Genomic DNA, 13,005 nt, shown 5'->3' on the forward strand with positions numbered 1-13,005 from the left:
ATATTCCTCGCGTAATAATACGGAAGCGCCACCTAGCGGCCGGCCTGGAATTGCAGCCTAAGATTCGACGGTGTAAGTCACTTACACCTGTCGGATCTTAGGCATTTATATGCGTAACCTGATTCTATGAATCAGTCACATAGATACGACCGACGGAATTTAGAGATACGACGGCGTATCAGGAGATACGCCGTCGTATCTCTTTCTGAATCTAGCCCATAGTATTTAGTAATATAATTCAGTCTATCCAATTTACCAAAAAAATAAATAAAAAATCATACACTTGTACCGAAGAACAGGAAAATAACATAAATTATAATTTTGACTTGCTATAAAATTGTGTTTTCATTGGGATCAACTTTACCAACAGTTCTGTGGCTGCCTTAGCTGTACCTCTATGGACAGAAAACCCACCTCCACCATGACCATAATTATGTACTGTAGGAAGATGTTGCTTATTTTTGCGAAGGATCTCTTGTTCTATTCTTACTGCAGCCCTTGTTGGTCTCAGCCCTACTTTCTCTTTGATTACCGCAACACCATGCAGAGAAGGTTCAAGATTACAGCAACGGTGTCTTATATCTTTGCTGGTCTGTGCATCTGGTAAGAGTCTCCAGTCATCCTTTTCTCTGCTTCCACCAAGGGTTACACCATCTTGTCCAGGATAAATGTAAGTGCTGCCATCTCCATCTCTAATGAAGTGTTTAAGCCAGGGGGCATGGACCTCCAGTACTTGTCCTCTCACAGGAAATACTGACATATCACCAACCAGATCTCTGGCACCTAGCCCGGTGCAATTCATAACCACATCATAACTGCCATGTAGCTCCCAGATATCATGTACTTTCCTGGTTTCTATATATCCACCATTCATTTTAAATCTATGACAAAAAGCATAGAGAGAAAAGTTAGATCTAGAGGACTGTTCAGAACTCCAAAAATGTATATTTTGGTTGTGGGTGGTTTGAATCACCTCTGACTTCCCATAACTCAGGGACTCCAGGGGCAAAATCTATTATCAAAATTTGCAGCTCTGCCACAGACCAATCCACTGTGCCACCACAGTGTCACTCCCCGATGGCATTCTTACTATTGCAACACAAATTCAAAAGCACCCCTTTTAAAATATAAGATCAACATTTAAAATTTTTAGGTGCCATCTAAGCAGGACTGGGACAAGGTGGCGGGCAGAATGGCACCTTTCCTGGGTACCATATTGCAATGTTGAGAGGGAGGCACTGAGAGCTCCTCATTCTCCAGCTGTCTGAATGACAGGAGTGAGGCTGCCAGTACTCTTGTCACTCAGATAGAGACCACAACAGAGGCTACTGAAGGAAGGATTATTTCTCTCCTCCCTCAAACACCAGTGTAAATTGTGCAGGAGAGCAGGCAGGGCAATGCCCATGCTGACAACACAGACATCCCCTTCTCAGCATGGTTGGAGAGTATCAGATCACATGACTTGGAGAGGGGAAGAAGACAAAGCTTCATATCTGGGCAGGTACGGCACTGAAGAGGTCTGAACAGTACACAGAGGATGGGAGGAGCAAGTTGGCCCCAAAGCTTCCCTCTCCCTCTTATAGTCAACCTTGCTCCCTCTGGATTAATTTAAACATATGGTTTGGGGGTAGTAAAAACATGGTAGAAACACATTTTTTTTTTACTGCCCCTCTAACTGCTCCCTATTACGCTGCAAAAGCAAAGGCAAGGAATAAACCTTCTGCTGCGTTTGGCATGCAGTATGGCTTGCAACGCATTCACTAAATTAGGCCACACGATAACTACGTGCAATGCCATTTCAGTGCATTGGTGCAGAATTTTAGGGGTTAAAAACAGGCACTGAGATTTCCTCTCTGGACAGGGAGGACTGTTTAGAGCAGGGGGCTAGGCTTTTTGTTTCCTCTAAGGATAAATTAATTCAAGTTAAATTCCTCCACCGGTTGTATTATACTTCCTCTATGCTTCACAGAATATTCCCATAACAGTACCCCCTCTGTCCCTATTGTAGACTCCAGCCGGGATCCTACTTGCACATGTTTTGGGAACATCTTAGGTAACAGCTAACCTTATCACCCACCCCATCCTTAGCCCTACTAGGAATTCCAGATGATGAGCAACGCTCCCACCATTTTAAACTATTAATAGCATTTCTCCTTTACTATGCCAAATTTTTATAAAATGGTCATCCTCGGCCCAACCTGAAGTACCCTCATGGGAGGGAATTATTTTATATAAAATAACATATATAAATAGAGGGTGTCTCTGGGAGTTTGATAAGCTATGCTCCCCCTTGGACCCTGACCTGAGGTGTTCTGCCTAGGATCTCTGAATTCTGCACAGGACCCGGTATTGGATAGGTATACTCCTCTCCATTTGCCCTTCCCTCCTCCCTCCCCGTTGGTTCCTTGTGTTTTTCTCCTGCCCCATCCCCCTTTTTCCCCCCTCCTCCTGTCTCCACCTTGCTACGCTCCTGGGTATAAGCTGTCCATCCTTTTAGCGCAAGAGGTCTTCTTCCCTGGTACTTTAGTGCCAACTTTCTCATGATATGTTATGTCTAATTTACTTCTGCTATGTACCTGTTCCTTAATGGTTTTTATTGCCTGTCATAACTATTTTTGTATGTATACACCTTTGTTGATTACTGTACTAGACCACAGCTTGTGTTCTGTTCTGCTGTATTACTATTGTCTGCAATAAAGTACCCGCAAAACACAGGCAGTGAGGAGGCAACAGAATGCCTCCTCAGGGATCCACTGTGGATTACTGTTCAATGCCCCACCCTCCCAGCTCCCCTCTCCTCTTTATACTACTGCCAAATCTCTCTTTAGATTGACACCACTGGAAATGTTTCCTTCAGTGACACCACTGTAAGACCTGTTCAGGTCTTACTTCACCATTCTACCTCTAGGATTAAGTGTTGGTGGTGGGGCAAAACGCAACAGTGGGCATGGTCAAGGAGAAGCTGAGGCTGATGCCATTTCCATCCATCATTATAGGTTGAGTGGCGTCCCCATATTGTATAGCTACTTTGCTCTCTGGATGAAGCATTCTCAGATGCCTGCACCCCCGAGATAGAGATAGATTCATTTTTAACCCACTGGTGCTGATATACAGTATAGGAAGAAAGAAGTCTTCCTCTAATCACACCAGCTTCTCTCAAAGATTTTGCACCTCTGATCTGAAGAGTCTGGGAGGAAGATATTTGTAAGATAAGATATATGTAACGGCCAGTGAGATCTTCAGACCTCACTTTCATAAACTGGCCATTTGTGACTGAGAACATGTTCCCTGTTCCTCATCTCAGCTACATAAACCGGTACACATGAGAGATCAGGAAATATTGGAGTTGGGAATAATGAACTTTATAGGCACGTAAAAGTATTATCATATTTTAATAATTCACATTAAATTCATAACATATACAGACAATAAAAAATACATAGGACAAAGGGGTTTCTCTGGAGGATATATATAAATATATATACACTTCCTGTGGGGCAATACTGAGGGTGTCAAGAAATGCCCGCACTGATATATATGTATCCCTGGCGCAAGTTAGTGTTGAACTCTCTGTTAAGCACTTTGTTATAAGTGATTTTTTGTATAATATGTATATACATATATAGTTGTATATATTTATAAGGTTTGATGTGCTTTCTGTATCCTAATTAAAGTATGTTCTCTCGATTAGAAACATTGAAGCTCCTGAAGAAGCGACCGTTCAGGTCGCGAAACATGTAGATTATAACTTTTAATCCATAAGGATATGTGGGAAACCACCAAGAGGAATACACATTTATCAGTGCGGGCATTTCTTGACACCCTCAGTATTGCCCCACAGGAAGTATATATATATATATATATATATATTTATATATATCCTCCAGAGAAACCACTTTGTTCTATGTATTTTTTATTGTCTGTATATGTTATGAATTTTATGTGAATTCTTAAAATTTGATAACTACTTTTTTACATGCCTATAAAGTCCATTATTCTCAACTCCAATATTTCCAGATTATGTAGGATGTGGCACAATAATATTATTAGGTGTTTGATTGGCACCCTAGAGAATTGCAATCTATTCAATTTCACACAAAAGATAAACCGTTATCCTAAGGATGACAGCTTACCTCTGTTTCATAAACGGACACCTTTATGTCTTCTCTCATAACATACCCAGAACTGAAGGTTGACCTCCTTACAATAAATACATTAAAAAAAAAATCACCTTTTCTCCATCCATGGCAGATAAAGTGAAGATTGGCATTTTAGTGTGGTGAAGGCCTGCCCAAATGTGTAAGATGGGAATTTTTCCAGCTCCGCCTCTGTCATCAAACGAAAACCCAGAACAACATTGCCCCAAAATGGGAAGGCATCCTTAGGGGGCATTTTGAATACTTGCCATCTGATGAAAATAACACCAAATATTTTTATTTTTATAACTTAACTCCAGGATATTAAGTAGATACAAAGTAAGAAAATACATACAGTACAAGTGCTGCTTCACCTGTCAAAGGATTTGTATTTCTGTCCATCCAGTTCTGTACAAAGCTTTGCTAGACAGTACAGCCAGCCTGGTGTATTTTGCTGCCATTACCTTCTTTGGTGTTAACCCCAAGCCAGGAATTCAAATGTAAAAAACTTGGGGTAACCATTTTAACAACAAATTTTTGGTTTAAATAACGCTGGTCTCAAGAAATATGGGACAGGCCCATGTTTACGACGATGAGCAGTTGGAATCTTATATCAGGCAAGAATGGGACAGCATTCCTCTCCCAAAACTCCAGCCACTGGTCTCCTCAGTTCCCAGATGTTTACAGAGCTTCGAAAGAACAGAGGACGCTACATTGTGGTAAACTTTTTTGAGACGTGTTGCTGCCATTAATTTCAAAATTGCCCTATTTTTTTTCTTCAAATGGTAAATTTTCTCTGTTTAACATCTGATATGTTTTCTATTGTGAATGAAATATGGGTTTATGAGATTTGCAAATTTCATTCTGTTTATTTTATGTAGATTTTACACCACGGCCCAACATTTTTGGAACTTGGGTTGTATTTGTCCTGGTGACCATTAAGACCAGGATGAAAATATATATATTATTTTTTTACAGCTGTCAGATGTGAAAGTAAATCTTCCAATGCAGACCCCTGTTCCGGTAATAGCTAAGAGGGAAGTTTCCCTAAGCCATCCTGAGTTCTCGTTGTGCCTTCAGGAAAGGTAAATCTTTTCACACCGTATGCAAAAAATTAACAAAAGTGGTCTCATCCTTTCCCCACTCTATCCAAAATTAAAAATCATGTTTTGGCTATACTGTTTATGTACTTTACCAAAACTCAGAGGTGCCATGCTTTATTTTTTTTTCTATTTTTCAGTAAGTTTTTTCTTCTATCACAACCTGGAACACTGTGGTTCCCGAAGGTGATGGACTCCCTGCAAATTGCAGGTGTCTCCCAGCAGCCAGCACATCCCAGTAATTAGGCTCCACCTGATGCTGTCTGCTGGGAAAGTATTTAACCCTTCCCTTGATTTGCACTACTGCTTCAGTGTTTTGCCAGTTAGACATACAGTGGGAAAAATTATTATTTGATTCCTTGCAGATTTTGAAAGTTTGCCCACTTACAAAGAAATTAAGGGTTTATCATTTTTTATCATAGGTGTTAAAAGTTGCTGTTCCAGTATTCACTCCTCTTTAGATCCCTGTGATCTATCTGGCATCCCACAGAGGCATCACCCGGGCAGAAGGCATGCCATCTAGCTCCGGATTGACGCGGTTCTCTATCCACGTCACTTCTGGCTGCGTACTTTGCCGGGTGGAACGCACAGCACCGGAACGCGCCCTTAGGGCTGTGTCATTTTTGGGGCACTGCCAGAATCTATCCGCCTCTTCAATATCCATTACAGTGTCCACCCCTCCCTGTCATTGACCAGTAGGGTGAGACCCCTCAAACCGCCCATACCGGAGACGGTGGTACCTTGCAAGGTACATGTAAAGTCCCACTTTATTCTGTTTTAATATGGTCTATGTTCCCTGGTTCCATGGTACCTTTGTAGGGTCATAATTGTGTCACACTCATCCCCCATACCCCTTTACTGTTTGAGCAATTAGTCGCAAATTAAAGAAATACAATATAACCATTTATTGCCCTCGGTCTGGAGCTCTATGCAAAATTTTGCAGCATAGGGGAAAGATGATCATAAGAAAAGTGAGGGCTCAGCCCAGAACTACATGGGAGGAGCTTTTGAATGATCTCAAGGCAGTTGGGACTATAGTCACCAGTGATGGTGCATCCATAAGGGCACAGGGGCGCCGTCGGACCCTCTCTCCAGCCACCCCCTCTATGACTAATGGATAGATTCATGCATAGCATCTGCACTTATTATCCCTTACAAGGTCTTTAGACCATAATGTCCATCCACACTTCCTCCATTCACAGAATGCCCTGCATTCAGTAAAAAGAGTACAAGGCTTTTTCTGATTAGGTAATGACTGAGCAACGTCCGGTGTACTGCAGCTGGAACTACGAGTCTCAGTGCTGGATGTTGAAGGCTTAATGTAACTTGACAGATAGTAACCCACGTTGAAAACGTCTGTTTTGCCGCATTTACATGCCACGTTTGCGTTGCGAAAAAAAAAATATATTTTTTCAAAAGAGACAAAAATGTAAAAAGCCTGTAAACTTTTGTCACTTGAAATGCCTCTAAACTCAGCGTCTGAACTTATTTATAGAGGAGAGTTCAAGAGCAGTTGTAAAAAATACCCAACTGCTCCTAAACGTCCATTTAGCAGCAACAGTGTACATGAGTTCTTACACTGAAGAGAGACTGCAGGTTGAATAAAACCCCTCATTGGAGATAATTTATTTTCACTGAGCAAATATACAAAAATTGTTTTTGCCAATACCTCAACTTTAGGTCAAAGCAACAAAATTGCATGTAAAACACTAGCAGTGTTCCTCAATCAGGGTGCTGCGGCACCCTGGGGTGGCATCTGGGTTCCTCCAGGGTGCTGCAAGCTTTTTGTTGGGGCTTCTCATTATACGAGAGAGAGAGAGAGAGAGAGAGAGAGAGAGAGAGAGAGAGAGAGAGAGAGAGAGAATGTTTTGCATAATAAAGAAATAAGAGTTTCACATTTTTGGGGGGTGCTTTCTTACCCAGAAATAAAGCCAACGCCGGCTTCAGCAGCCTCTGAAGAGTTTGCAATTTTAAAAAGATAGTCAAACGTCTCCTTGAACCAGTCTTTCTGATGATGAAGTGGGGTGTCTTGCAAAACAAAAAGTATATGTTAAAAGGCAATGTTACTTGCAGAATTTATGTTGAAAACAGAAGTGAATAAGGCCTCACTCACCAGAATAAGCGTGAGGTATGAGACTTCCAGCGGCCACATCACCAGTGGTGTTCGGAGAGAATTTCTCAGAAATCACAGTGACAGTACATTGCGGAAGGGACTCAGTTATGTACAGAGCTGTTGAGAGACCAACCAGGCCTCCTCCAATTACTGCAACCCGCATATTTTGCATTGACCTAATGAAAAATATAGTGCAATAGATTTAGTGTGTAAAGTACAGCTTTAAAATGATAAGTGTGATTTTAGACACAACAGGATTAATGAACAAAGATTGTTGCCAAGTTCTATATGCAGATTGATGGTTCAGGTTACTATATAAAAGTGAGTACACCCCTCACATTTTTGTAAATATTTTATTATATCTTTTCATGTGACAACACTGAAAAAAAAATGACACTTTGCTACAATGTAAAGTAGTGAGTGTACAGCTTGTATAACAGTATAAATTTGCTGTCCCCTCAAAATAACTCAACATACAGCCATTATATTGCCGTGTACACACGATCGGTTTGTCTGATGAAAACGGTCTTATGGACCATTTTCATCAGACTAACATATCGTGTGTGGGCCCCATCGTTTTTTTTATCCATCGGTTAAAAAACTAGGAACTTGTTTTAAAATTATCTGATGGTTAACTAACCGATAGGAAAAAAACGATCCTCTGTAGGCACGTCCATCGGTTAAAAATTCACGCATGCTCAGACTAAATTAGGGGACGGGAGCGCTCGTTCTGGTAAAACTTGCGTTCATTATGGAGCTAGCACATTCATCACGCTGTAACAGACAGAAAAGCGCAAATCGTCTTTTACTAACACAAAATCAGCTAAAGCAGCCCCAAGGGTGGCGCCATTGGATTTGAACTTCCCCTTTATAGTGCTGTCGTACCTGGAAGGAATAGGCAACAATGGGCTGGAGCTAGAATGGCTCGGCAGGTGTGATAACAAATTGTCCAGAACCGCTATTGGACACCATTTGTTGTGGGTCTGGAAGAATTTAATGCTGGAAAAAGTTGGGTCCTGCCATTTGTGCGGATGTCACTTTGATACATACCACCTATCTAAAACATTGTTAGTGACCAAGAACACCACTTCATGGTTTTACGTTTGCGTAAGTCGTCCGTGAATGGGGCTGGACGTCATTTACGTTCACGTCGAAACCAATGATGTCCTTGTGGCGTACTTCGGAGCAATGCACACTGGGAAATTCCACGGACGGCGCACGCGCCGTTCCGCAAAAACGTCAATCACGTTGGGTCACAGTAGTTTTACATAATACACGCCCCCCTGATCCAAATTTGAATTAGGCGGGCTTACGCCGGCCGATTTACGCTACGCTGCCGCAACTTACGGAGCAAGTGCTTTGAGAATACAGCACTTGCCCGTCTAAGTTGCGGAGGCGTAACGTAAAGCGGATACGTTACGCCCGCACAAAATTACGCGGCTGGACGAGAATCTGGGCCTTTGTACCTATAGGTAAGCCTAGAATAATGGATGTGGTCTGCAGCAGGGACGACGCAGGCTTCGTTTGCAGGTAAGTGTCACATAATGTGCTAGTATGCAATGTATGCAATGCACACTAGCACATTATGCCTTTACTTTGCAGGGATGGTTAAAATATATATATATTTTGCAGAGTTTACTTTCTCTTTAAGGCTGACAGCAGATCGGCCTTTATAAATTCGGCAGTGCCTAAAAATATCGAGCAACTGAGCATGTGCAGAGCAGGGAGAGACCGTGTATTATTGGGCTTTAAAAAGTATAGACATTTATTTTCAACATTTTACAAAGCTATACCTGCAAAAGAGGTCAGCCTGAAGTGATCTAGGGGGAGTTCATTTTCTAACAAAAGTTCCACTTTAGGCCTCGTTCACACGGCCTCAATAAAGCACATTTTCATGTTTTTTTCTTTACCGATCTGAACACATCTGCATTGTTTTGGAAACATTCACACAGGTGCGTAAACATGAGCTGCGTTCAGATCCATAACACAAAATTTAAAAATCTGCTTCTGAGGACACGTGTATGCATTCTGGTATTGAAAAAAAAAGAAAATTTTACGCATTTAACCACTTAACCCCCGGACCATATTGCTGGTCAAAGACCAGAGCACTTTTTGCGATTCGGCACTGCGTTGCTTTAACTGACAATTGCGCGGTCGTGCGAAGTGGCTCCGAAACAGAATTGGCATCCTTTTTTCCCACAAATAGAGATTTCTTTTGGTGGTATTTGATCACCTCTGCGGTTTTTAGTTTTTGCGCTATAAACAAAAAGTAGAGCGACAATTTTGAAAAAAATATTTTTTTTTACTTTTTACTATAATAAATATCCCCCAAAAATATATATATATAAAAAAAAAATTTCCTCAGTTTAGGCCGATACGTATTCTTCTACATATTTTTCGTAAAAAAAATCGCAATAAGCGTTTATTGATTGGTTTGCGCAAAAGTTATAGCGTTTACAAAATAGGGGGTATTTTTATGGCATTTTTATTAATATTTTTTTTTACTAGTAATGGCGGCGATCAGCGATTTTTTTTCGGTACTGCGACATTATGGCGGACACTTGACAAATTTTTGGGACCATTGGCATTTTTTTTAGCGATCAGTGCTATAAAAATGCATTGGATTACTATAAAAATGCCACTGGCAGTGAAGGGGTTAACACTGGGGGGCAGGGAAGGGGTTAAGTATGTTCCCTGGGTGTGTTCTAACTGTAGGGTGGGGTGGCCTCACTAGGGGAAATGACTGATCTTCTGTTCATACATTGTATGAACAGAAGATCAGCATTTTTCTCCCTGACAGGACCGGGAGCTGTGTGTTTACACACACAGCTCCCGGTCCCGCTCTGTAACGAGCGATCGCGTGTACCCGGCGGCGATTGCGCCCGCCGGGCACGGGAGTCGGGGGCGAGCCAGGGCTGCGCGAGAGCCGACATATAGCTACGGGCTCTCGCGCAGGGGAGCCGTCCTGCCACCGTAAAATGACGGCGGCTGGTCGGCAAGTAGTTAACCAGCTCTAGGTAATTATACTGCGAGCGGGTATCAGCTTCCGGTTCAGTGACGTGAACCCGTGACCTCTGTGTCTGGTGGACACAGCAGATCACAAAGATCGGTACCCAAATGCTGTGAGCAGCTGGGGTATCATGTGAATGTTATGATTGGTCATAACGATCACATAGCGCCCAACTGTCCTTGAGGGAATGTCCCTGATTTGGAACAATGTCCCTCAGTCCCTCTTTCCCCCCTCTTTTTGGTATGATATATATAGTTGTATATAGAATGTGCTATTTATCTATCCAAAAGTGTTTCCTAGTGCTAAATATGCATTTGTAAATATTCAGGTGCCAATATACAAAAAAAGTGGTAAAAAAAAAAAAAGCACTTGTGGGTTTAACCAATAATTTTTTTGTACAATTCTCCTTTAACCACTTTAGCCCTGGAAGGATTTACCCCCTTCCTGACCATGCAATTTTTTGAGATATGGCGCTGTGTCGCTTTAACTGACAATTGAGCAGTTGTGCGACTCTGTACCTGAATAAAATTTTGGTGGTATTTGATCACCTCTGCCTTTTTTTTTTTTGCGCTATAAACAAAAAAAGAGCGATAATTTCGAAAAATAAAAAATCAATATTTTTTACTTTCTGATATAATACATATCCAAATAAAAAATGTATTCATCAGTTTGGGCCGACATGTATTCTTTTTTAACATAATTTTGTTTAAAAAAAAATGCAATAAGCGTATATTGATTGGTTTGCGCAACAGTTATAGTGTCTACAAAATAGGGGAAAGATTTAGGAACTTTTTATTTTTTCTGGTAATGGCGACGATCTGTGATTTTTTAGCAGGACTGCGACATTGTGGCGGACAAATCTGACCCCAATTGACACTTTTTGGGGACAAGTGACACCAATATCGTGATCAGTGCTATAAAAATGCACCGATCATTGTATAAATGGCACTGGCAGGGAACGGGTTAACACTAGGGGTGGTCAAGGGGTTAACTGTGTTCCCTGGGAGATGTTTCTAACTGTATGGGCTGCCTGGGAGAAGAGAGAGATCCCTGTTCCTGATCACTAGGAACAGCTGATCTCTCTTTTCTCCCCTGTCAGAACGGGGATCTGTTTGTTTACATTGACAGATCCTGCAGCGGGAGTGCGCCCACAAAAGCCAGTGCACAAACCGATGTATTCGCACAGCTGAGCCAACTTGCTGCAGTATAAGGCTACTTTCACACTGGGGTGGGTGCCATTAATTTTAGAGCTTTTAACCACCTGCTAGTGGCCGAATAAAGGGTTAATAGCGCACGCAAAGCGCTGCTGCCAAAGCGCTTTAAAGGCACTTTGGCAGCGGTGCCCACTGATTCCAATGGCAGGGGCGGTGAAGGAGCGGTGTATACACCGCCCGAAAGACGCTGCTTGCAAGACTTTTTCAAACGTTCTGCAAGCTCACCACCCCAGGGGAGGGGCTGCAGGGGAGGCATCACACTAGGGCTGCAGGGGACGAGTTTATCAGGCACTATTTTTAGCCCAAAAGCACCTGAAAAACGCCGTCTAACTGCGACGGCTGGTCGGCAGTTGGGTAAGGGGGTGTGTCCTATGTCTACATACTTTTGCAAATAGGTGTCCTTCGCTCCCATCTCAAAAAGGTGGGAGGGAGGTATGTGATTACACTGTAAATAAAACAGACAATGGCTTCCATTCATGGTTGTTATGCTTAGTATTGTGATGCTGTGATTGGGCCACAGCTATCACATGATACCTGGGCCAATCGACAGGATGTAAAAAACAAAAGAAAAAATAAACTAAGATACAAAAAATAAAGGATACCTCTGCAGAAATGAATGTATCATGAATGCGTCACGGTTTGTTCACAGCAAAGTTTTCGTACCTGAAAAATGCAGAAATCTGAGCCATCAGACCCGGGGGCAAGGGTCACCATGGAATAAAAAGATCTACCATGGCACACATCAGTAGGAGATTGGCCACACACAGCAGCTCCTATTTTTTGTGTCTGCTTTGCTGTCTGAAAATGGATGATCTGTTTACCGTTCGAAATTAGTGGATGGTAATAAAAATAAATAGGAAGGGATCTCCCATAACTAGAAGAGTAAGGACCTTTCCTTGTTAGAAATCCTATCTTTAGTGATGTTGCACAATGGATCTGCAGACCAGAACATCACGTCCTCTTTGGCAGCACACAATACTTACATGATCCGAACAGCTGAAAGAAGCCTGCGGCCCGGTAATAACAAGAGCTCTGAAACCTGTGTCACAGAAGGAGGGATCAAACATGGCGACCAGGGAGACAAAGTCCCAATATCGTCTCGGTGCACATAACGCGATTGATGAACAAAATTAGTAGTACTAGATTTCAGCCACTAGATGGCAGCAGGTGCCCGAAGCTCGTTAGGCAGTCGCGACCATAGCAGTGCAGAACATGAGAACAGACCATAACAGACATTGCCGAACAGCAGCACTAATAAAAAAAAAAAGGCTTGTTTTAGAAAGACTTGTCCTGTTTGCATTTCAGTTATTCAACCCAAGCAAGATCACCATTAGAAATAGTAGCCTACCTGGCAGACCCTTCCTAAATCCTCATGTACACCTCTATCAGTAGAGTCTGGTTTTACTTTCCACCATAGCTATATCACCACATA

The 13,005-nt window shown here is 42.1% G+C and overlaps 1 protein-coding gene across 1 annotated transcript; it reads right to left on the reverse strand.

Moving 5' to 3' along the window:
• Window positions 1–219: 219 nt before the first annotated feature.
• Window positions 220–12,690, reverse strand: DDO (D-aspartate oxidase). Its single transcript, XM_040350237.1, has 5 exons — window positions 12,557–12,690; window positions 7,350–7,525; window positions 7,156–7,264; window positions 4,232–4,408; window positions 220–881 (listed from the first exon to the last, which is right to left on the reverse strand). Coding segments are annotated over exons 1-5 (1,032 nt in total). The 5' UTR covers window positions 12,559–12,690; the 3' UTR covers window positions 220–313.
• Between the last annotated feature and the right edge of the window lie 315 nt (window positions 12,691–13,005).

This window comes from Rana temporaria, chromosome 4 (genome assembly GCF_905171775.1).
Source record: "Rana temporaria chromosome 4, aRanTem1.1, whole genome shotgun sequence".
NCBI lineage: Eukaryota > Metazoa > Chordata > Amphibia > Anura > Ranidae > Rana > Rana temporaria.

Excerpts from the sequence above, each read along its gene's own strand:
- DDO (XM_040350237.1), bottom strand. Across the intron at positions 7,265-7,349 it reads CATACCTCACGCTTATTCTG|ACACCCCACTTCATCATCAG; the intron begins GTGAGTGAGGCC and ends TTGTTTTGCAAG. Across the intron at positions 4,409-7,155 it reads GGCGTTGGCTTTATTTCTGG|ATGGCAAGTATTCAAAATGC; the intron begins GTAAGAAAGCAC and ends TATTTTCATCAG.